This window comes from Nipponia nippon, unplaced genomic scaffold (genome assembly GCF_047370975.1).
Source record: "Nipponia nippon isolate SJK-2023a ecotype South Korea unplaced genomic scaffold, ASM4737097v1 scaffold_9, whole genome shotgun sequence".
Taxonomy (NCBI): domain Eukaryota; kingdom Metazoa; phylum Chordata; class Aves; order Pelecaniformes; family Threskiornithidae; genus Nipponia; species Nipponia nippon.
Window position 1 is genome coordinate 22,401,078 of NW_028262413.1, and position 24,476 is coordinate 22,425,553.

General features: G+C 36.7%; 1 protein-coding gene across 1 annotated transcript in view; it reads left to right on the forward strand.

Annotated features, from left to right (window-relative positions):
* Nucleotides 1–24,476, forward strand: part of SYN2 (synapsin II) — a 199,275-nt gene that overhangs the window by 74,073 nt on the left and 100,726 nt on the right. Inside the window, exons 2-4 of the mRNA XM_087744827.1 lie at nt 692–749; nt 3,184–3,275; nt 7,208–7,364. Of these exons, the coding sequence (XP_087600953.1) occupies nt 692–749; nt 3,184–3,275; nt 7,208–7,364 (307 nt within the window). The remainder of the gene's footprint in view (nt 1–691; nt 750–3,183; nt 3,276–7,207; nt 7,365–24,476) is intronic.

Consider the following 24,476-nt stretch of genomic DNA (forward strand, 5'->3'; position numbering starts at 1 on the left):
AAGCAGATACATGCTGCCTAAGGCATACAACTGACAGCTTCCTAGAAGAATGTCTGCTTGCTGGGAGACTGGATCATTGGATTCAGTTCTGTTTTATCACAGCAGTCCTGATGCATAATAATTACTCATAAACTCTCCTTCAGATTAATTACATTGTCTCAAGTTAGTCTAGAAAAAGCAAAACTGATTAGTAAATCAGGCACTCACAAATTTGGTGACAACAGTCTCCAGTACCTCTGATATGTTCTTTAAAAACAAGGTAAAGTTTTGAAGCATAGTGTTGCCAATAAACCAGTTTTTCTAAATAAGCTAAGTGGATAAGGATTAACATGAGTGGTTGTTAGGATGTTGTTCACATTGAAATGAATTTCCACTGGCATTGTAATGACAGCAGGATTGCATCTTTTTAGTGGTACTCATATTAATAACTAATTGTGAAATATGTATTTCAGTATACTTTAGTATACACGTTAATGTTGAAAAGCACATCATGATATGCTTTTTATCACAAAATGCTATGTGATGGGATGCTAAGGATACAAGGATGGTCAAAGGAAGGGGAATTGTGTATGTGTGGTAGGTAGATTCAATTAGTATATTGTGTATTTTCATGACACTGAAGGCCGTGCAGGAAGCTACTGATTACAGATACATATATCCTTGATTTTCTCTCTCCCTTTTTTTCCTGCAGGGCGAAGGCTTTTCGTGGAAAAAAGGTCCATGGAGAATATGACATAAAGGTTGAACAGGTAACTAAATAACTTAATCTGAATGTTATTTTTATATTTGTGTATTTATACATATATATGTATGTATGTATGTGTAAATACATACCTCCCTGGAGGTATTTCAAAGACGTGTAGACATGACGCTTAGGGGACATGGTTTAGTGGTGAACTTGGCAGTGTTAACGGTTAGACTCGATGATCTTAAGGATCTTTTCCAACCTAAATGATTCTATGATTCTATATGCATATATGTATAGATAGATACATAGTCCTTTCTACTTCAAAAAAACCTCACAAGTTAAGTAGAATACTCAAAGATTTAATTATGTTTCATTCTAACGTGGCTCTTTTTAGAGGATTCTGACCATAATTTGCACAAGATTAAAAACATACTGTATTCAAAAGTTGTTGCTTACTGTGAATTTCCCAGACACTCCATGAATTACATGTTGCATTTCTGTATCACTAATTCCTTTACTTAAGAATATACGTACACTCTGGTTGCAGTGCTAGCATGTGGGTTTTTTAAAAAAAAGCACTGGATAAATATGGAGATATAATTCAGGGTGTATTAGAATTGTGGCTATTTTATTTGAGATAGCTGTCTGAAGCTAGGGAAGTAAATAAGTCTTTTCAGTGCTTTTCAGTCTTGAATTCGACGAATAGGTGCTACTGTAAGAAGCTTCAGTACTTAAACTGAATTGTTTTGTCTTTGGAATTTCGAAGAGTGAGGGAAAATTATCACTAGCTGTGTGGATTCAACTTACGTAAATTCACTGTAATAGTACAGCATCTAGCTTTGCTCCATTCTTTACACCATTGAATATCTGCTGATGTTCTTGGCTTGGAAACATGGAAAGCTCTGCCAGGGATCTTCAAGAGTATTGAGGGAGAAACGGGAAAAAGAAGACAAGCTATTTTGTCCCAAAATATCGTTTACACCTAGATCAGACCATGCAGTTGACATCATGCACACTGTCTCTTTAATATTAACAAAAGCTCTGTGTAAGCTTAGAATTTCCTTCATATGGTCTGTTGTAGGACCAGAACCACCTTTAATCAGTAAGAGATTGAAAGTCTCTGAACCCTACTAATCACTTTGTAACCCATCAACACTATGACAATTGTATACAAATAGTTATTAACAACTACTTTAGTGTTCTTTTGCTAATACCAGAGAGCATTATTTTATTTTTCTACTACTTACAGCAACTTCTTTGTAGCATACAATATTTTGTCATGTACTAAACTTCTAAACTACAAAATCTGTATTGTGTATCCTTGTAATTGTTTAATATGAATTATTAATTGGAGAGATCAGTTGTCAATCTCAGATTAAATAGATTTTAAATGATTCTTTAACATTGTCAGCACTTATACAATATTTCAATCTCTCACCATTTGCACTGTTTTTACAATAATGTTAAAACTGCCCCTCATGTTTAGAACATTGTAACACTGATCCAAGGAAGTATATAAGCATATGGGATTTAATGAAGAGACATCCATGCTGGAAACTAAGCACATACTTAAGCTATTGAGTTGGAACAGTAGTTAGAGTAGTCAACACTTGCCTTAACTGAACACTAAATTCTGAAAGTCGTACACAGATTTTACTTAGGAAGACTTTCAGTGATACCATTTTTCAAGAGGAGACTAATGAGAATTCTGACACTCTCTATTCTGTCTTAGTGTCTGGGATAGCAAAGACGCTTTTATTTATCCACTAGAAGACAGTTGGCTGCATTTCAATTATTCTGCTGTGTAATGTTATTGTAAAGTGCCTTGAGAGTCTAAGCTGATGAAAGACTGTGGATAAATGAAAAACATCCTGTCCTTTCCTTTCAAATAACTGTAGATTCAGAGTATGGAAGTGATTCCTTTTAAATTCCACATTTCCAGTGGGAGAAGATATTTTGAAAAAGGTCTTTATTTGTGAATTTTGTGATTCAATCATTTATTAACACCAGATCTTTTAAAAAGAAGAGTAAATGTACATAAAGGAAATAGAAAGGGGTAAAGTATATGAAGAGACACTAAATGCGATAAGAAAATATTCTATTTATCATAGTTATTTTAACATTGCTTTTGTACTATTTTCTTCAAAACTTTGTGTAAATGTTTGTTGAGTCTGTATTAATCTCTTTGATAACACCATACAAAGCAAAAATATAATCTCTACACTTCTATGCAGACATGAATGAGGAAATACACTTGCTACTGCCCCATAATCCTTTTTCATGAAGTTTCTTGCTTTTTGCTTTCTTTGTATTAGAATTTATTCGAATGTGATGTGTCATAGGCAGCAAATACTGTTGGATTAATATTCTCTTAGTGCTCATTATATTCCAAATGCATCTTGTCAGCGGTTCAGATACTGGTACTTAAAATAAGGGATTTAGGAAAAGAAAGGTAAAATAAACCAGACTGACTAATGTAAGTCTTCTTTTCATAGGCAGAATTTTCAGAAGTCAACTTGATAGCCCATGCTGATGGCAATTATGCAGTAGATATCCAAGTATTTCGAAATGGCACTAAAGTTGTCAGGTAAGAAAAACTAAATAGAATAACAGCAAAAACCAATGAATGGCATCATGTATGCATGTAAAAGGTACTGAATGATTTTTTGTATATGTGTGATTGGGATTTTGACTGATGCAATGCACCTTGGTGATTGGCATGAAGAGTAGGAAATAAAGTATTTGACCGGTGCAGTAAGTCCTGTTTGTGACAGGAAGGAAATCTCTTGACATTTTGATCATGTGAAAGATGGATTTGATTAAGATGGGAATGAAATCTAGTATAAAGAACACATGATTGGGAGTTAGGGTTATTGATTTGGGCCTTATCTTTGCTACAGAAATAAAGACAGTCTTGGTGATTTCACACATGCCAGGCCTTTCCAGATGAGCAGTATTTATATCCACTGTTGAATATTTTCTATTGAAACAGGCCAAGTCGTAGCACATCTCTCAGGATAGTTACTGCAATATCACTCTCTGTTTGAAAGATTTAAACTTAAAAGCCCGAGATTTCCCAACAGGCTGTTTTGTTCAAAAAGGATTATTCCAATTGAAGGCAGGGTAATTTTACCATTTTTTTTCAGTGAGGACGTCAACAGCCCTGTAAATGTCAGGGGAGAAAACAGGGGTACATCTGGGCAAAGTAAAAGCTTAAGTAAGTGTTAGCAGAATTATTTCAGGCAGTCCTGTATTGTATCTAATTTGTGGGAATTATTCCTGTTTTGGCCAGTGCAGTAACATATGAGTTAAGTGTAGCAGTTGTTTAGCTAAGGAATCGCATTCAGAAAGGTAGATCAAGTCACTAACAGGGACCTAGTAGTTTACTGCTTATGTTTATCTTTAGGCAAGAGTAAGAGTTCAGGGAGTTGCAGAGCATACAGCATGTCTTGTATCTTTGTGTTTTTGCATAACATCTGTCCAAAGAAAAGATTTGAAGATTTCTACTCATTCATGTAAAAAAAAATCAGGGGAAAAAAATATTGAAAATAAGTGTACTTTATGCGTCAAAACTCACAACTGTTTAATCTCTTGGGTGTTCTAAAAATACTGCAGCTTAGTACAACAACCACATATGCCAAATGCACAAGATTATTTTCTTAGAAGAGTAAGAGATTTGATTTATTTTTATTTTTTTTTTTTTAGTTTTTGGGGTTTTTTTTCCCAATGATAGAAGTTTTGGAGCCAGGAAATCTTGATCACTGCTCCTTAGTGGCTTTTCTGTAGAGAATTTTCCAAACAGAACAAATATACTGTGGCCAAGTTAGCATCAAAACACGTCAATATTTCATGTGAGTTGGAAACCTCTAGAAAATAGCATCTACAAGGATGTATATTTGCAATTTATGAGAAAACTTGGTAAAGCTGCTGCTTATGTTAAGAAACAGAGAAATCTAGTTGTGTCATCAGATAACTCTCATAATGAGATGACAAAGGATTTTATGATATTACCAGTTTTATGGGTACTTTATTTAACCAAATAGAACTACCTGAAGTTGATAAATTTCACTCAAATCTGTGTGAGAGATCTGCATGTGTGTTCGTGCTTTCTGGTGTGAGAAGGATATGCAGGCATGATGGGACGGCAGTTCTCTGTTTCTGTGATAACTTATTTGGACATACAGAATATTTTTGAGAAACAGAAGTATTTTTTTATAAATGTTCTGTATCTTCAGATAAGTGCTAGTCTTTATGTTGCTTTAAGCCTAGTCAGTTTGTGACATTTATTGCCTGAAGCTTGGAATGTGCTTCTTGTGTTACTAAGGAATGTAGAGATAATGATGGATATTACTTTACATTTTCAGTTGATAAGAAACTTCAGTTGAAATCCAGCATTAAATAAGGGTCAGACAATAGGATGTGTGGCATGTTCCTTTATTTCTGCCTGTCTCAACTATCAAGAGAGATGGGAGAAACTGCTGGTCCCACTAGTATCAAAGCTCATATTGAATATAGACTATGAGCATATTATTAAAAAGGCCTGAATACTGAGATGAAAAGTCTTATGTGTTATTAATGTGAGGTCCAAAATGATCTTGTATCATAGATTTATGAGCAAATTATTACTTAGTAAAATTATAGACATTTCAATGACAAAATTTTTCTGCCTTAGTTTAGGAGGAAAAAACTGTGTAACAGGCACCTGCTTTTTTCATTTTTCTGAATGAAAATGAAACCATGAAAAATGGTATCTCATGTTGCATAATGCTGAGATTTTGGATCTTACAAACGCTTGATCCAGGATTAAAATTTTTCTCATGACCTTCTGTTGTATACGCAGTCATTCTGTCCAGCGGTAATTACAGAACTAGAACAATTATGTAAATGTATCATGTCCCATTGAGGAGTTTTTGCAAAGCAAAACATATATTTCTTTTAAAGTACATTCCCCCAGTTGTTTCATTAAATCAGTATTTTAAAGGACACTTTCTGTTCTTTACTTTTATTTAAAAACACAGTCCTGTGTTTGAGATGATGTGTAATCCCCTTAGCACTATTTTAAATGATAGAGGGGGTCTCTTTCTTTCACTGAGTGGTCTGCGATTTTGATTAAGGCGTCATTAGTCCTCTAAGTATTATACTCATGCTGTGCCAGTAAATTGAATTTCCTTCTTTCAAACACTTGGCACGCCACCATGAAACCTAGATCACAAATTCTCAGCACTATGCTACAAGTTGTTTTTGGTTTGTTTTGGGTTTTTTTTTTTTGAAACTTGTTAAAGGCAAGCATTTCTTTACAAGTTTTGGTCATTGGTCTACAGTGCCATTTTAATGACTCTTGACAGCAAATCTTTATAATGTTGCTTTTGCCAAATCATGCATTACATTTGAAAACCAACTTAAGAATCCAGCTAATATACTTTGGCTACTGCATTCAGGCTGGAATCTCAAAACTGCTTAAGCAATTTAAACATGAATTTGAATCGTTTTGTTTTTGTTTTGTTTTACTAGAGTGAGATTTCGGAATCATTCTGTAATCTTCAGAATTTTTCACTGCAGTATACAGCTTATATTTATTCAAGGCATGTAAATAATTACACTAATTTACTACACTAATTTAATTTACCCTGCAGTTATACCTCTTTCAGGAGGTTGATAACTTCAAGCTAGTCAGTGTTTTTTCTACTTATAAAATTTGAATAAGGTGGAGAATCTTTCAACAGTCAAGTTTAGAAGTGAATTGCCACTGTTCTGCTAGCTCTGTTCTGTTGCATTGTGTCTTCTGTTTTCTATAACTTCCTTCAGTAACTAAATGTCAGGGTTTGAGTAAGGTGAAGATGGTGTCAGACTGGTCTGAAAGGTGCATGGTGATAGGACAAGAAGTCACAGAGGTTGCAATAGGAGAAATCCTGATGAGATACAAGAGAGAGAGAGAAAAAAAAGCGCAGTTGTTAAGCTTAGAAATTCATTTGACAAGTGTCTTGATCAAAAGTTGAATTGTGATTATCTCCAATTATGGTATGATTCCTTTTGCGAGCAGTGATGTTGCTTCATCTCTTACTGTCTTTAAAACAGTCTGACAATAGTTGTGAAAAAAAAAAAAAAATTGTTCCCAAGAAGCTTAAGTTTCTGGCAGAGACATTTGCCCGCTTTGGTTTTGATTGTCATTGCTCAGGAACTGGTATGCATAAACTAAGAACATACTCAGAATCTATATATATGACTTATCTTTCAGTGGGAAGACAACCTGAAAAGCCATGATAATTTGTCTTTCCTCTTAATGGAGTCACATATTGCCTGGATGCTGATGTTTTCTGAACAGCGGTTAAGAAATGATACAGTATAGATTTTCATAATGCCATATTAATTCTTGCTGTTGTGTAGCATTTACCTTTGTGTTGAGTGTTCTTTTAGTACTTCTCTGTCTATCAGCTAGACATTTTTCCCTTTTAAGATTTTGCTGTTGAAGGAAAAACAATTTGATCATTGACTGTTAGCAATGTATCTTTATCTTGCTAGGTCATTCAGGCCTGATTTTGTCCTTGTTCGACAACATTCATTCAGTATGGCAGAAAATGAAGATTTCCGTAACTTGATCATTGGAATGCAGTACGCAGGCATCCCTAGCGTCAACTCCCTGGAATCAATCTATAACTTCTGTGACAAACCGTGGGTGGTAAGTGATGTACTGAAAAGTTCTTCTGGTGCAAAAACAGTTAGTGACTTATTTTTGTTTGCTTGTTTAATTCCCTTTCATGAATATTGAGTATCAAACTGCAGAGTTACTTAGCAGAGCAGTGAAGCAATAGTGAAAGGAATAAAAAGTAAGCTAGGATATTTAAATCATTTTTTCAAAGAGCCAGTGTAGGCAGTGTGGAGACAGAGAAAAAAATATTTGTAGTACAAATAATGAAATAAGTGAGGAAAATAACGGAAAGCCTATCCACTGCTAACATACTTCCTCAAGTGAGGAAAGTGTGTTTATTCACAATTTGTCTGGGAAAAGCAAGCTGAGAATATTTTTCATATTTGTGGTTTTGAACGTAGTTTAAACAGACTTTTAGCCAGTGTTTTCCTCATGCCTGTGAAATTTTTGGGGCTATGCTTTAGCAAGGAAATCTGAAGCTAGTAGTTTCCTCATTTGAAAGCTCTTTTCATAATCTTGTGCATATGGGGTAGGAGTTAGTCTTTTCAGTTACACCTAGAGTAATGAGGTACACTGGAGAATCACAGATATTTGCCAGTTTTAGTGTAGAAGCCAATTCGGTTTTTCATTACATGCTTTGTAGTGATGGAGGTAGAATTTGGTTCGTGGAGAACTAAACATTAGTAGCAACAAATTAAAATAGGGTGCTGTAAAAGTTGATTATCAATGGTGCAATCACTGTTCCTTTAATAGATGTACTCAGTTGCACAAGAGCTAATGAACCTTTAAAGAATACCACTTGTTATAAACAGCCAAAGCTTCATAACTTTTTCCTCTGATGTCTGGGTAAGAAAAAAACAGTTGTCACACCGATGGGAAGTTTTACTCTAATACTTTTAATAAAAAGATCATTGGAATGCAGTACGCAGGCATCCCTAGCGTCAACTCCCTGGAATCAATCTATAACTTCTGTGACAAACCGTGCGTGGTAAGTGATGTACTGAAAAGTTCTTCTGGTGCAAAAACAGTTAGTGAAGATGTTTATTTTTTCACACTAACTATGAAAATCCCTCCAAAAAATTGTCAGCAGATTTTAACATAGACCTCTTTCAGCTAATTTTATCATACTTTTATGTCACAATAAACTACAGTGGGGAATGAATAATTGATAGTGCATTTATAACTTCTCAGAATACATATTGTACATTGCTGAATCCATTATTTTAATAGATCACATTTTCTATGCTCTGTGGCATTTCTTAATGCTTTGACTCATTGTATGCAATAAAGCTGGGTGATGAAGCAATAACGGTAGCATTTATATGCAATAATGATGCAATAAAAAGTAAATTAATAATTCCTCCTTGTAATATTCTTCTGGTGGCATTAGTGTCATGGCTGTTCTTCCACCAAACCAATAAAGGTATATCTTTGTTACAACTGGTCTTGTTGCACCTAAAATTTCTCTGCTGATTTTTCACTCTTATAATAATTACTGGGAGTAACTAGGAGTTTTAGGAATATTTACTATAATAACTGGAAGACCTGGCAAAACCAAATACAAGGTTACGTGTGTAAAATAATTGTCACGATCCATATCATTTTTGTTGTTGTTCTATACAGTACACCTCACAAACAAATAATAAAAGTATTCTGCTTATAAGGTCTTATTCGAATTTAGAGTTATAATAATATGAAAATAGTCTTGAATTATGGTAGAGCTTTTTTAAGGTGTGACGTAACAGTTCATGATGAAATGTCTCTCTTCTGAATTGAAATATCTGTATCTTTGTTTTTTGCAAAAATTCCCTTTTTGGCTGAAATTTCTGTAGTTCGTCTCAGCCTAGATATGAATGAAATGAAAATGTTTTTAAGCTGATCTTATTTTAATTGAACATCATAGAGAAGAATGATTTTTTTTTTCCTTTGAGATTTTTCTACCTTGCCATTCCTACATCTGACAGCCAAAATACATTCTGTTTGAAATACTCACATTTTGCACAGCCTCAGCAAGAGTCCACTTCACATCTCTTCTTAGGTATTTCCTCTCAGAAATAACTATTCTATAGACATTTTAAAGTGTCAGACAGGTCACGTGATTCAAACTAGCATCTTTCACGTTTTAATTATCTTCTGTAGTTTCCTGAAGTGGTTTTCGTTAAGGTGCATAATAGAGTGAGCAGGGCCTGAGTGTATGTCCCCCACTGCAAGTCCATGGGCAATGAGGCTGAGTAGGCTTTGTTCACGTGTTGTGAACATGATCGTGCTTTGTTCCACCAATGGCCTCAATTCTGTTTTACACGCGCTACCTGTGACCATAAGGGAAGCCTGCAAAAGTGTGATTGGTTCCCATTCTGAATATGTGGTGGCACTGTACTTTAGTTGGATCCTACTTAGGAGTGTGGACTTTTAATTTGAGCACAAAAGTAGTTTCTGTACAAACATGAGGGGGCTTGTTTGGGCATTTAACTTGAAATATCTTTACTTCTGTTCTTTACGGTAGTGGGAGATGTAGAGACAACCATGTTCATCCCAGAGCATCATGGAATCTTCATCAGATTTAGGAAGGGTAAACTCTGCAAGAAGTCATGCAAACCTGTTTCAACACAAGCTCAGAATAAATACTCTGAGGGTAAAAATCCATTGATCCTTTGATTCAGCCAATTTCATGAATGTTCAAATAATGCAACAGAATCCAGGGACTGTTGGTTTTGCTAAAACTATCTTCTAGCTTTTTTGATTATACCTAACTCATACATGCTACCCTGCCTATGTGAAATCCCTGCTGCAAACTGCAGGCTAGTTTTGGGTGCCTTAGGGTGCACTCCTCAAACTGTTGCTGCATGCTACAAGCATAAAAGCCATTGGTGCCCATACTGTGCTCCTAGATGTGCTTTATGCCAGTGAATCAAGCAGTGTTCCCCACTGTTAAAATGACACATATTTAAACTGAACTGATACAAACTTAGCTGAACTGTAACTAGAAAAAACTAGCAGAATTATTCTGCAAGTTCCTTGGTCAGAAACCAGTTCAACATTTACAGTGCTGATTAAAGGTATTGAACCACCTGCCAGTCTCATCTGTTATATACCAAACTTTATGATTTGGTGAAACTGAAGTTGTACGTTTGCAGTTCAGATGATTTTGTTATTTAAATTTCTGTCTTTTTCATCATGGCTTAAGTACTAGAATTCCCTCTAATTCTGATTATGTTTTATATTATTTGTAGTCTTAACATTCATATAAAAAGAAAAGTAGGTTCCACTTCATACACATATATGTATCTTTTCATAAAGTACATCCTACTGTCAGAAAGAATTTCAGAAGACATTCAGCAGTCACAAGTGTCCATGTCACTTTTGCAGTAGTGCAAGTGAGCAAGCACGTGCTTAGTCTTACCATCAGTTAGCCCCCTTTCTGCATAGCATGTACAGGATGCCTTTCTGGACAATTCCTTTGTTAACACGGATGACCTGATACTTTTATGAAAACTGTTTCTATAAAAATTGCAAGTTCAAAAGCCGTATGAAAAATCAGAAATCAGAACTCTAGATAAAGCCGTAAGTAACAATCTTTATTAATTGATGAGGAATAGATTGACTTTCCTGCAGGTAAAATTTGAGTGGCAGAGGTGAATTGCAGTTTCTATAATAGCAGAAAAAAAATATGGTGTCCAATGGAATGGGCCTTTAAGGGATGAAAAATTATTGAATTAGTCATGGGCAATTGTTCTTACTTACATCAGTGTAAAATCAGGAGTAGTATAGAACTGCTAGGAGGGGAAGTCAGGAAAGTTAGACTAGTTATAAAAGGGCTACTGAATAAAATGAGAGTTAGAATCCAATATACAAGATCTTTGGTTTTTAAAATACTGTTTTTTAGAGTATCAGGTCTTTGCTTTTTTTAAAACATACAGCTCCAGATGCACAACCCTGAGGACAGATCCACACCCTACATTAGAAATTGAAGCACCTGCCTTTAATTTTTCAGCAGAACTCTTCTCGTACTGTGTCTGCAGACACACATGGGTTTCTGTGTCTTTGCCAATAGACAGTCAGCAAATTTGTATTTGATCTGAGGTATATTACTGAAAGATGGGGGTGGGGTGGGAAGGTTGCTAGGAACATACTAAGAACATTTCTGAAAACAAGTCTTACAGCTTGTGTTTTCTGGTGTCAGGACATACATAGTTTCTTCGAAAGCATGTCAAAATTTCAAAGCACTGTGTAACCTTTTGAAAAGTTAGGACGCTAGCAACCATGGCGAAGAAAATATTGAAATGAATGTGTGGGGCGAGATGTTTGCATACTGAAATATGTTAATGATTTGGGATTACTACAATACTGTTATTTCATGTCTGTGATAATACTTACCACCTACCTCATGAAAAATTCATGATCCTGGCTTGTGAGATGGATTTCACTTAAATGCTAGTAAGAATGTCAGAAAGCTACTTACCTGGGGGTAGGAAGCATGAGTTTTATAAATAAAGACTATGTTCTTTGTTAGTGAGCACATGCAGAGATGTGGAAGAAGTGTTTTAAGGTTCATACCCTGTCTTACCATGGTGGAACGTTTCATTACATTGTCATGTTGCAAAGTAATAGTCTTGTGCATGACTTGTGCCATTCACATGAGATAAAAATTTTACCTAGTTTAATTTACAGTTACATCGAGTTAAGGTGAGGCAAAAATGTATACTTTCCTTGTTGGATTTGTCATCCATCTTACACTCATGTCTAATGATATGCAGAACCTATTGTAAAGCATTTATGAAAGTTTTATAATAGTAAAAAGAAAAAAAAAAGAGCATAATTAATTACCCAAAGTTATGATTTGATATTATTTAAAGTAACAATCTAGATATTTTATTATTTCTCTTTTCCTTTAGAAAATGTAATTAAAGAAATAAGTGAGACATTCCTTAACTGAGGTGTATGAGATTGTGTGTAATCTTTCCGATAATACACGATGTAGGTAAGCGAAGTAAGTAACTGCAGAGGCTGGAAGTAATGGGAAAATGTGATGATAATGACAGTGCTTGCAGTAACAGGTAAAATCTCATGCTTATGATTCAGGCTAAGGAAATAATATTTTAAAAAACCCCATGATTTTCCAATGTATTGGGTTGAATTTTTAAAAAAATTCTTCTGTCCTGCATGCATCCTTTTACATATTTCCTATTAAGATTTATGTGAAATTTGCATGCTTAAATGTGTACATCAATTGAACCCTGCGCTTGATTTTAGCTTCAGTTGCAAATATTGGTGATACGGCTGCAGTCTTGGAATCCCACAGATAATTAGCTCTTCACCCATACTGTGTACAGCAGATTGCCAATAAGGGGAATTATGCAGTGAGGTGGGGTTAACTGATGAGTATACTGAACATGCAGACTCTGACTTACGTGTCAGGGACTGCAGGGTTCAATGTCCATGGCTGCTATAGATAGAAAACTTTATTTCAGTTAAACCTGGACTGTGACATACTAATTACATGCATTATAGTAGCTGGATTGCTACTTCTAGGTTCAGATAGCGATAAGCATTTCAACACTGCACAGATTACAGAATTGCTGCAATTGTATAGACCAAGCGTATATGATTGAAGAGAAAGAAAATCCTCATAAAATCAATCAAATTTCATGATAGCAGTTCTGGTTCCTTTAATGCAGAGGAAAAACAGCAGCATCTGTAGCTGGCTGCAAATCTCTTCTCTTGTGCCTTGGAGTGTGCCTTGGGAGGCTATGTAACAATGGTTGGTATAGAAGGCTTCAAGGATCTGCTGATACATTAATTACACATTTACTCTGGTGAAGGAGATGGCACAACCTACAACTTAATAATGGGTCTACAAAAAACATTTGTGAGCGCTGTGACCTTAATTAACTGTTGCCATGCTGGTGGAAGAGTCTGTATTTAGCTTGAAATACTAACATGATGTAGTCACGGAGGGGATGTAGAAAGCCCACTATAGCGTGTCAAGCTGCTGCATGGCTGTAACAGCTTGTGAAGAGACATCTGTCACTGCATGGGTGGGAAAGCTGGGTGCTGAGCAGGCTTGGCCTCAAGTGAAGTAGACTGTGTTGACATAGTGACAAACTGCTACAGCAGTTCAGTGGTGTGGGCAATAAAGGAAAAAAATAGGAACTGTGTTGTGGTCAAAAGCTGGCAGAGTGGAATTAAGACTCAGAAGACAGACATATCTGTATTATTTTAACAGCAGCTGAAAGATCCTGGCATTTTTTACATAGAGCTCCAGATGTGAATCCATCTTGTACTGAAACATCTTCAAAAGATCGCTGGGACTTTGCTTCATTGTAGGAATTTATTGCTATTAAGGGTTTTAAATGTAAGAGAAGTGCCATAGAACATTTTGTTATGCCAAAATTTATTTCCTTGCTCATCTGCAGTCATTCTGAGGGAGGGCTGGTTATGGCTTTTTCTTTTGTCAAACTTGGTAGTATTGTAAATCTCACAGTTCTTATTTGTTTCTTTTCCCACAGTTTGTAAGGGTTTGGTTTTTTTTTGCAAGTTTTTTGACATTTTTCTTTTTTGCTCCTTTTGCCAAGCTTACGTAATTTTGTGCCTTCATGTGCTGTATTTTGCTTTGTATTTCTTTTACAGATGACTTTCTACTTATCTTCATCTTTCTACTCTTATTGAACACTTAATTTCTCTTTTCTTACCTTCATTTCTTTGGAAGATGTGTTTTAACTGCCCTTTCTTGCTTTCTGATGGTATGATAGTACTTCACCTTGTTTTCTCCTCCTTCATGTGTTGCTGTTAGAAGTTGCACTCTTGTGTTTTTCCCCCTTCAAGCTATACTTTAATAATCCTGAGCAACAGATTGGGTCACTGGCAGGGATCTTGTAGGCACTCTGCAGGGGGGAGCATATAAAAGAAATGAGCTCTGTTCATTCCTGCCTCCTGTTGACACAAATTATTGAAGCTATGCTAATAGGCAGACAGAACTACACAGATGAGTTTCAATATTGTGTCAAAGTATCTTCTGGAGAATGAATAACAAATAAAATGAATGTGCACAAGAAAAAAAGTATTTTGAAAACCTATTTACTGTAAATGTATGAGATCTTTCAGTGCTATTCCATGTCTGTTTTAGAGAAAGAAATTATAAATTTCTTACCGAATATTTATTGCACTATAAGAAAATTCTGCGCTCATTACCAAAAATAAGATTTGTACAATAATGCTGAGCAATGGGCTAGAATTTGGCTAGTTATTGCACTCCTGTATATGCCAGAGGGGATCTTGTTAAAGGTCAAGGCTAAAGAATGCATACCTGCAGTCTGGCTTCAACTCAGGTAGGGAAGACATTTAGGGATGTTCAGATTTAATGTCTGTTAACATTATAAATCTTGGAAATGTTAAGATCTGTATTTTAGTCAGTGGCTATAGTTTTATATATTTCATTAGATGAAACCTGGGGCCAGCACTGAACTTTCATGTTGTTTCAACCATTCTGGCGAGATTGATCTACTTGATAGAAAACGATGGGGACACTGGACAGCCAGAGCCCACCCAAACAGGTTGTTTAATGGCCTTTTCCTACCCCTATACTTTAGGAAGCTACTGCAGCAAGAGCAGTTCCTTTCTTTCGCGTCAGGACTGGAAGCCAGGTGCTGTCCATCTCTTTCTCAAGCAGTGAGGAGTTGCTTTCTTAGGCACTGGACACAATTGTATGGGTGGTAAAGTTTGAACAGCTTCATGTGATAATGTGCAGCAATCTCTGTAAGAAATTAAATTTGCCTATTTGCAAATATTTACATGAATGGTAGAGGTCTTTCTAAAACCAGTTTTGTGGCTTTTATTCATATGAAGGGTACTGGATTTACAGACATAGTGAAGGCAACGTCTGTGTATATATAGGGCAGCCAGAGAACAAACTGTCCACATGTGCTATTCTTCCAGCACTGATCCGAGCAGATTCTTAAGCATAAAAAACTGTAGTTTAATTCTCTGTCAGCCAATGAAGATTTTGGCATCTTTGCTCAGTCTGCCAGTTAAAGCAAAACATGTTGATGGATTTGTAGTGCAAGAGCTGAAAGTAAATTCACAAAACTGTGTCAGGAGGAAGGTGAAAACATTTTAAGCTTTTTGGTCAAAAGACAATTTACTAACAAGTTTTAACATTAAATTGGAGCAAAGTTCATAAATAATTATTGATTTAAATGCATAACAAACAAATCTAAATACATTAAACCTAGCAGTGCGTTTTCCTCTTTGCACCTCTTTATAGAGCTATTTTAAGTTTAATCAATTCTTGCAATAGAAAGGGAATATTAAGTCTTGCTAAATTATTTTACTTTCCTAAAATATGTAAGCTCACTTGAAATTCCTTGAAAAAAGCAGAGACTCTTAAATAATGAATATGCCTCAGTGGGGTGATGATTTGTTTTCTGTTCCATACAGCAAGTAATTCTTGCAGCTCTGTATTCATCAATCTTTGCTTGAACTATCAAGTACTTTATATATAAACTGAGTATATATATATATTTTGCTTTGACCAGCATTTACTGCCATGAGGCCAATTTAATGGAAAAGTAGACTCAGAATTTTTTTTACTGCATTCTTGAATTTTGTGCTAGGTTGTTGTCACTTTGCCCGTTCTTCTCCACACTAAAGAGCAGCAGTGGGAGCTCTTGACATCCATTACAGACTTCCATTGCATTGAACATTTCTAGTGGCAGAAAATTGAAACAGACTTTTAACCATTTCTTAGCTTCTACTGAAAGAAACTATATTTAAATAAAGGCTGTAGGATTAATCTCAAAACCAGGACTGTAAAGCTGTGGTTCATATCCTTTGTATTTTCTGCTGTTCCTGCTATAATATTGAAATTCAAAAATCCTCTTTTGTGCTTGTTTAAGTCAAATATCCATAATTGAACGCCAGATTATGAAAAATAAGTTTGATTTCTTGTGCAATCTTAATATTGAATTAAAAAGGAAACCTGTGTTATATTCCCCATGTACCTAAGAAGATAATTTTTTCTAGCCAAAATCTAAGTAGAGATTATATCTGCTTCTTTTATATATGACCGTGGTGACTCAGTGATGAGGAGAATCTGGAGGCTAGATTCCCTTTCCTGAAAAAGGAATTTGTCACCTTTCCAGGAAAATCCCTCCCATTGTGCTGGCTCCCCCATCGCAATCCGCACTCCTTCCTCTCCCCTCTCTCCCTCTACACAAGTATTATTCTCCCACATTATCTTCAGAACTCCCAAAAACTTCAAAAAAAAAACTTCAAAACTGTTGCAGTCTGATTTCCTTGCTGTCATTCCTTTATGTTTAGCTTCTATTCTCAGCTCCAGTTCACGTGAGATGGATGCAAAGTGTACTTGTCCTTGTTTCTTTTATGAGGTGTAGTAACTAACATACCTGTTCTGTGAAGTATCATCTTTAGTTTATGGTGCAGTTTAAAATACTATAAAATATTGCACTGTTTGGATGCTGGCCACCTCAGAGAAGTCCTCTGACTTTCTGTGCTGGGCTTAAAAGAGAGCGTGTTGGCTGGTCTTGTCTGGGGAATGGCAGTCTATCATTGAGCTTTGCCAGTGGATTATTTGAGGAAAAAGTTTTTCAGATTTCCTTATCTTGCTGAAACGAGGAAAGCATCTTGGAACAGAAAGGTCCATGTAGGTAAGAAGCCCAGTTTGACCGAGTTTGAATTCTGTGAACAAAGTTGTAGATGCACATCATTGCATCTGTGTACAATTTAAGAGAAAGAAGAAAAAATGTATTTTAATCATGTTTATCTTTAAAATGGGATTTACTTTTTACTTCAATGGTTAAGTACATAAATAATGCTTTGTTTCTGAAGATAACTTCATACGGACACATCTGAACAGCTGCACAAAATTTCATTAACTGCAAGACTCCTTAAAAATGAATATGGGAGAGCTGTATCTGCAAAAAACCAGTTTGCATTAAAAGATAGATTTCTTCCTCTACTGTGAAGTTTCATTGAATTCAGTATTTTTATAAAAACTTACTATTTTAACTGGAAAGTCTCAGGATCTTAGTATCTCTAAAAAAACCTACAAAACAGTGAAATCTCTTTTTATTGTAGTGAGCCCCAAACCCTTTTGAGAAGTGCTTAAGCACATGCCCAAGTCCCATTAAAATAAACAGGTGCACAAATGTTTCCCTGAACAGGACACTGAACTCGATGTTCCCATAATAGTGGAATAAACTGCACATTCTCATTGCTGCCAAGTGCACCCAAGAAGGAGTCCTCATAGCTTTTATTTGAATGACTCAGTTCCATGAACTTCTTTTTTTTCCCATCTGTAACTTTTCATTCTGAAATAAAAAGTTCCAGAAGGCTTCTTGATCTAGGCCTCATGGTACTAATTTTCGCTAATTCTTTTTTAACAAACATGTCTTGATCTGTTTTCTACCTTTTATACTCATAGCTATTTTTCCTTCATTTTAATCATCTTAATTTAATTTCCTTCATTTAGTCTTCCTTGAATCTCACTTTCCCCACTGTTTACACATTTTGTCACCGCCTCTTTCATTAGCCAAGGTGTTTCTCATTGCCAGATGCCTTGCTACCCAACTTTGCAAGCCAAGATGAAATGTTTTTATGTCTCTGACTGTGATCCTCTTCTAGTTTGGATTTTGGTTTGGTTTGGTTTTTGTTGGGGTTTTTTTGTTGTTGTTTTCAAATCCTGCTTTTCTAACTGTTGTAGAAAACTCCCCCCGCCCCCCGCCCCATGGATGCACTCTGGTAATTTGTAAGTGAGAGCTCTGCATGCAGTTCTTCCAAGGGCATGAGGTTTTTATTTAAGGCTTTTTTTTGCATCCTGTAGAAATTCTTAATGGTTTGTATATCTCATCAGATGTAGTTCTGATGTGAAAATATTCCAGCAGTTAATTACAGCAGTGATTAGCAATTGGAGGGATGTGCCTCTCAGAGGCAGTACAGGCTGCAGTACTCGGGCTGCAGGGAGGTGCAAAAGCCAAATAAATGCCTTTGGAAATTCAGGGTAACATGGAGCAGAGATACCCAAATGGTTCTGGGACGGGTCAGCACAATCCACACAGGCTTAATAGCTCCATCTCAGTAGATGCAGACAAGCACCCCAGAGGATAAGGAGGGAGCTGGAGATAAAGAAGGTGAGGAAATATCAGCTGCACTCAAAGGTGGAAGGAAGAGATGCTGCTAGTCCCAGAGTGATGGGAGTGAATAAAAAATGCAGTGGAGGTTTGTAGCTCAGCTTGGTGAGGCAGAGATCATCGCCATGTTCTCACGGGAGGCTGAGCTGCAAAAGAGTTGGGAAACAACTCATCTGTGTTATAAAACTACCACTTGAATTATGAAGCAGGGTCCTTGTAAGTTATCTTTCCATTCATAGTCCAGCTGTGTTGTCTGCTTTTGCATCGTAAAAATGGAAAACTACTGGAGGAACATCAAGTTCTTTTGTCAGTTCCCACCTTTTCTGTATTCTGGTAATGTGCCCAAATTGATTTGTAGGCGATGTTTCATTGTTCAGTTGCCATGTCAAACTTTGAATTGACTTTGAAAGTTTGAATACTTTCATTAAGTTGTCTGTCAGGTCCCGCTGACAGAAAGAGGTACATAAGCTGCAGTCAGCAGTCTGTTCCCCTTGATTCTCGTATTGGGTATCAAATAGCAAATCAAATGTGTATGTACTCAGCCTTCTGGAAAAGTATTTAATGTTTACTAAAGCATAATAGAAGAAATGTAGGCCAGTTGCAACAAAGAACAAATATTATGAAGAGCATAAAGAGAGTAACACATACTTTCCAGGTAATAGTAATTAAAAAAAAAAAAAATCAAAAGCCACAAAGAGAAATACAGAAACTGTGTTTAAAATACAGGCATATAAAAAGGCAAATTTGTATATGGAAATCCAGAAGTAAACTGGTAGTGTGTTACATTTCTTCACTCTATAGATGCGCCCACACCTTACAGCAGTCAAAGATAAGTTAATTTTTTTTTTTTTTTTTTTGGTGACAGAAAGATTCAAAAAGTGTTCACCCATCCAAGTTTTCCTGTTTTTCTAGTCCTAGAGAATGCCAGCTCATCTGGATTGGTGAAACAGACTATCTAGAGAATTTTGTGGTCATCTTAGTTGTTACCATGAAGTATTAGATGGCCAGTTGGAGTTCTTCCACTGTCAGTAGAAGCAAGCCATAACTTCTAAAGAGCACAGATAATGAATACTCGCAATAAAGGAAAATCTCTGACAGAAAAAGTTTTATAATACACAGTTCAGTGGTACTTTCCTGATAGGGAACAACTGTACAGGCAAATGTGAAGTTGCATGAAAATCTTATTCAACATACCAGAAAATTCTCCACTGGAATGGACAATGATACATACCCTTCAGTCTGGTGAGAGAGATTAGAAGCTTTGTGGAAATAAAGGTAACACAAAGCACCATCTGGAGTAATTAATTTTAAATATCATATCTAATTAACTTTGAGGAAAACATTTGTGCAGTTTGTTCAGGAAATATTCTGAATATTTCAGGGATTACGTGTGGAATTAAGCACATTTTAACTCATATAAAGTGATAAGCAAAGTCATTATTCAGTCTTTAATAGTCAGACCAGTTGTTCCCAGGGTACCCAGCCCCCTGAGCTGGAAGACAGGGACAGGGAACAGAATGAAGCCCCCATAATCCAAGGGGAAATGGTTAGTGACCTGCTACACCACTTCAACACACACAAGTCCATGGGGCCAGACGGGATCCACCCAAGGGTACTGAGGGAGCTGGCGGAAGTGCTCGTCAAGCCACTTTCCATCATCTCTCAGCAGTCCTGGCTAACCGGGGAGGTCCCAGTTGACTGGAAGTTAGCCAACGTGATGCCCATCTACAAGAAGGGCCAGGAGGAAGATCCGGGGAACTACAGGGCTGTCAGCCTGACCTCGGTGCCGGGCAAGGTTATGGAGCAGATCATCCTGAGTGCCATCACGCGGCACATACAAGACAAGCAGGTGATCGGGCGCACTCAGCATGGGTTTATGAAAGGCAGGTCCTGCCTGACTAACCTGACCTCTTTCTATGACAAGGTGACCTGCTTAATGGATGAGGGAAAGGCTGTGGATGTTGTCTACGTGGCCTTTAGTAAAGCCTTTGGCACCGTTGCCCACAGCATTCTCCTGGATAAACTGGCTGCTCATGGCTTGGACAGGTGTACTCTTCGCTGGGTAAAAAACTGGCTGAATGGCCGGGCCCAAAGAGTGGTGGTGAACGGAGTTAAATCCAGTTGGCGGCCGGTCACAAGTGGTGTTGCCCAGGGCTCAGTATTGGGGCCAGTTCTGTTTAATATCTTTATCAATGATCTGGACGAGGGGATCGAGTGCACCCTCAGTAAGTTTGCAGATGACACCAAGCTGAGCGGGAGTGTTGATTTGCTGGAGGGTAGGAAGGCCCTACAGAGGGATCTGGGCAGGATGGATTGATGGGCCAAGGCCAACCATATGGGATTCAACAAGGCTCAGTGCCGGGTTCTGCATGGGGTCACAACAATCCCATGCAACGCTACAGGCTTGGGGAAGAGTAGCTGGAAAGCTGCCCAGTGGAAAAGGACTTGGGGGTGCTGGTTGACAGCCGGCTGAATATGAGCCAGCAGTGTGCCCAGGTGGCCAAGAGGGCCAATGGCATCCTGGCTTGTATCAAGAATAGTGTGGCCAGCAGGACCAGGGAGGTGATAGTGCCCCTGTACTTGGCACTGGTGAGGCCGCACCTCAAGTACTGTGTTCAGTTTTGGGCCCCTCACTACAAGAAGGACCTTGAGGTGCTGGAGCGTGTCCAGAGAAGGGCAACGAAGCTGGTGAAGGGTCTGGAACACAAGTCTTATGAGGAGAGGCTGAGGGAACTGGGGTTGTTTAGTTTGGAGAAGAGGAGGCTGAGGGGAGACCTTATTGGTCTCTACAACTACCTGAAAGGAGGTTGTAGTGAGGTGGGAGTTGGTCTCTTCTCCCAAGTAACAAGTGATAGGATGAGAGAAAATGGGCTCAAGTTGCACCAGTGGAGGTTTAGATTGGATATTAGGAAAAACTTCTTCACCGAAAGGGCAGTCAGGCACTGGAACAGGCTGCCCAGGGAAGTGCTTGAGTCCCTGGAGGTATTTAAAAGATGGGTAGATGTGGTGCTTAGGGACACGGTTTAGTGGTGGACTTGGCAGTGCTAGGTTAATGGTTGGAGTCGATCATCTTAAAGGTCTTTTTCAACCTAAACGATTCTATGATTCCATGATTCTAAGTTAGCAGTGATTTTTTGTAACTGTGTGTTTCTTGATTACAGTACAGTCTATGAAGTCAAATTTATAGTGTTCCATTCTTAGTGTAATGAAACCCCATAAAGCTTTTATATGAAATCAAAAGGAATAATTGTCTTTGTTGACCAAGTATTTCTTCTTATCTGTGTCATACTTCATTGGAGAGGAGAAAAAATACAGCTGGTGCTCTCCTGTTCTTTTATGGAGGAACAGTCTATAGGCCTAGATGCAAAAGCATTTAATCACTAGTAGAAAAGAGTAGACCTGACATTACAAAGAATATTACAAAATCCCACTATTTTCCTTTTAAAAAAAAACACCCGAAAACCATAAATATATGTACCTGTGAATATCTGTCTTCAAGCTGAAAATAAGATGCAAAATTTGAAAATGAGAATTAAATTCAGCTAGCTAAAATAAGAGCTAAAATTACTTTTTTCCACTTTCTTGTTTTTTCTTAAGATGTTGAAAAGACTCCTTCTGAAATACTAAGCTCTGTGAGTTTGTGTTTTTTAGATAATTGTTAAAATCTCCCAGAGTTTTTGGCATCCATATAAAATACTTTATTTAAATATAGAGTGGCTCTACCAGTATCTCTATTTCATGAACATCCCATATCTGAAAACATTCAGCATTGGATTACATAATAATTCAGTAGTTTATCAATCATCTAAAAAGATGATGCTCTTGCCCAGGGAAGAGTTTGATAAACTTTACAGTGATTTAAATGTGTAATTTAAGGTCATGTTAGCTAGCCCAGTATAACATAACATTTTCAAAACTCTAATCAAGGCAAAGCATTAATATGGTCTTTTTTTTTTTTTTTAATGAAGTCTAAAATATGTCAAATCAAACTTGTTAGTGTAGTTTCCAGCAGACCTTTAAAATCTGGTTTGGATAGAAAAGCAGGCAATGTGGTATTCTATATTCAGCCTATTTGTAAGCTCTGTATAGCTTCCAAACTGTCCAGATACAACAGGATTTTCAAAAGTGGTCTTTTGCTTCAGTCTGTATAACTGATGTTTGTTTGGTTCAGCTGCTCATAAGGAAAATATAAAAAGGTATAGTCTAAATCACACTTACAAAATAGATAGATAGATAGATAGATAGATAGATAGATAGATGATAGAAGATCATTAAAACATAAAAGAAATTCTTTTTCATAAATTGCCCAGTAGGAATGAGGGAAATATTTATAGCCATTTAAGGATGTGCAATTACATTGCCAATATTTTATGTGAATTTGGGTTGAATTTATCAAGTTACTTTTTTCGGGGAGAAAAGTTTGACAAGAGGTTCCTAAAATTGTAGACATACAGGTGGAGCAGTGTCCCAGTAGGGGCAAAGGTTAAATCATTCCCCACCGGCTGTGGGAAATCCGAGTTATTGCTGTCCTCTGCCTCAGGAAACTTAAACCTGCTTTTCCTACGTGCTATTTCATAGCTTAATTACTAGATTAGAGGATACTTTAGAGTGATACATGTGTGTTATCTGTGGTTGATACTATTTTATTTTAAGTAAACATTTTCTAGTACTAATCTGAATTATAGCTTTCTTACCTCGTGAATGAATGCCACAACCCCTGCAAATAGTGTCAGTTTCTCACTGTCTTTTGCTTGCTTTCAGTGAAAATGGAAAAGAAAATAAGGAAAGAATCACAAGAAATACAATCATATGGTTTTTTAAAGGTTTTTACTTAAAGATAAGTAAATAGATTTATTCTAACATAACAATTGTTTGGGAAAAATCACGTATTTAATAGGCACTATTTGCTTATGAAATTTTGAGTTTGGATCTTGGGTAAGAACAGACATCAACAGTAAGTTGTCAGGAATCCTATTTGCAAACCACCTTATTTTGGTAGCTGTGATAATATTTCCTTTCCTTGAGGTCTGTTTTGTACAGCACACTATCCAACTAGAGTTTCTTAAGCTTTTCGTGAAAATGACTCATCGTTAAAGTATTTTCCACTGGACTTCAAAATTTAAATATGTGTTTTACCAAACCTAAGTAAACACCACTAAATTAAACAAATTCTCTATGCCAGCTGGAAATGCGATGCAAAGCTTTCGTAATTTTTTTCCCCTTTAAACAGTTTTTACTATCCCTGCACCCTAAATTGCATTAACAGAGTAGATATTTTATCTAACTGCATTATGCACAGAGTTCTGTTGTTCTTTGCTTTTTTCCCCTGTTTGTAACCAGCAAATCCCACTATTCAAACTGTTGTGCTAAGTTGTTTATGTCTCATGTTGGCATAATGACAATTAAACACATCACAGGCATGTACAAGCCAGAGCTTTGGAGTCTTGAAACAATAGTGGTTTTCTGACTGCCAAAGTCATCTTGCTCCTTAGAAACCTCACTTGCTAAGCTGTGATTTCGAGAGTGATTTAGTTTTTGAACTGTTACAACAAAAGAGTGATCTGTTCGCTAAAGAGAAAGAACAACCCCAAAATACATTTCTATTTAATAGACAATTCTTTGTCTTTTTGTGTTTAAATGTTGGTTTGCTTTGCTTTCTGTGTTAAGTTAGTACAGTCTAGCGTATAGGTAGACTGGATATGTTGGAGAAAGCGCCCAGAAAGAAAACATTAATAAAAATGGCAATAACATGTAGCTGTTTAAATTATTAACATCTTTGTTGACTGTGAAAGAATGGCCATGTGTCTATTGCACATGGCTAGAGCATAGGAAATTAAAATTCTCTTGTTTGTTCTTCACCTGACTTGTTACATATGACATAGCTACTGCTTTTCTGTTTGCCAGTTTTGCAAAATTGCATTTCAATATCAGTGAGGTGCCAGAAGCTAAATTAATGTGAAATATGTCTGATCTTTGATTAAAGGTGTTAGAAAATGCA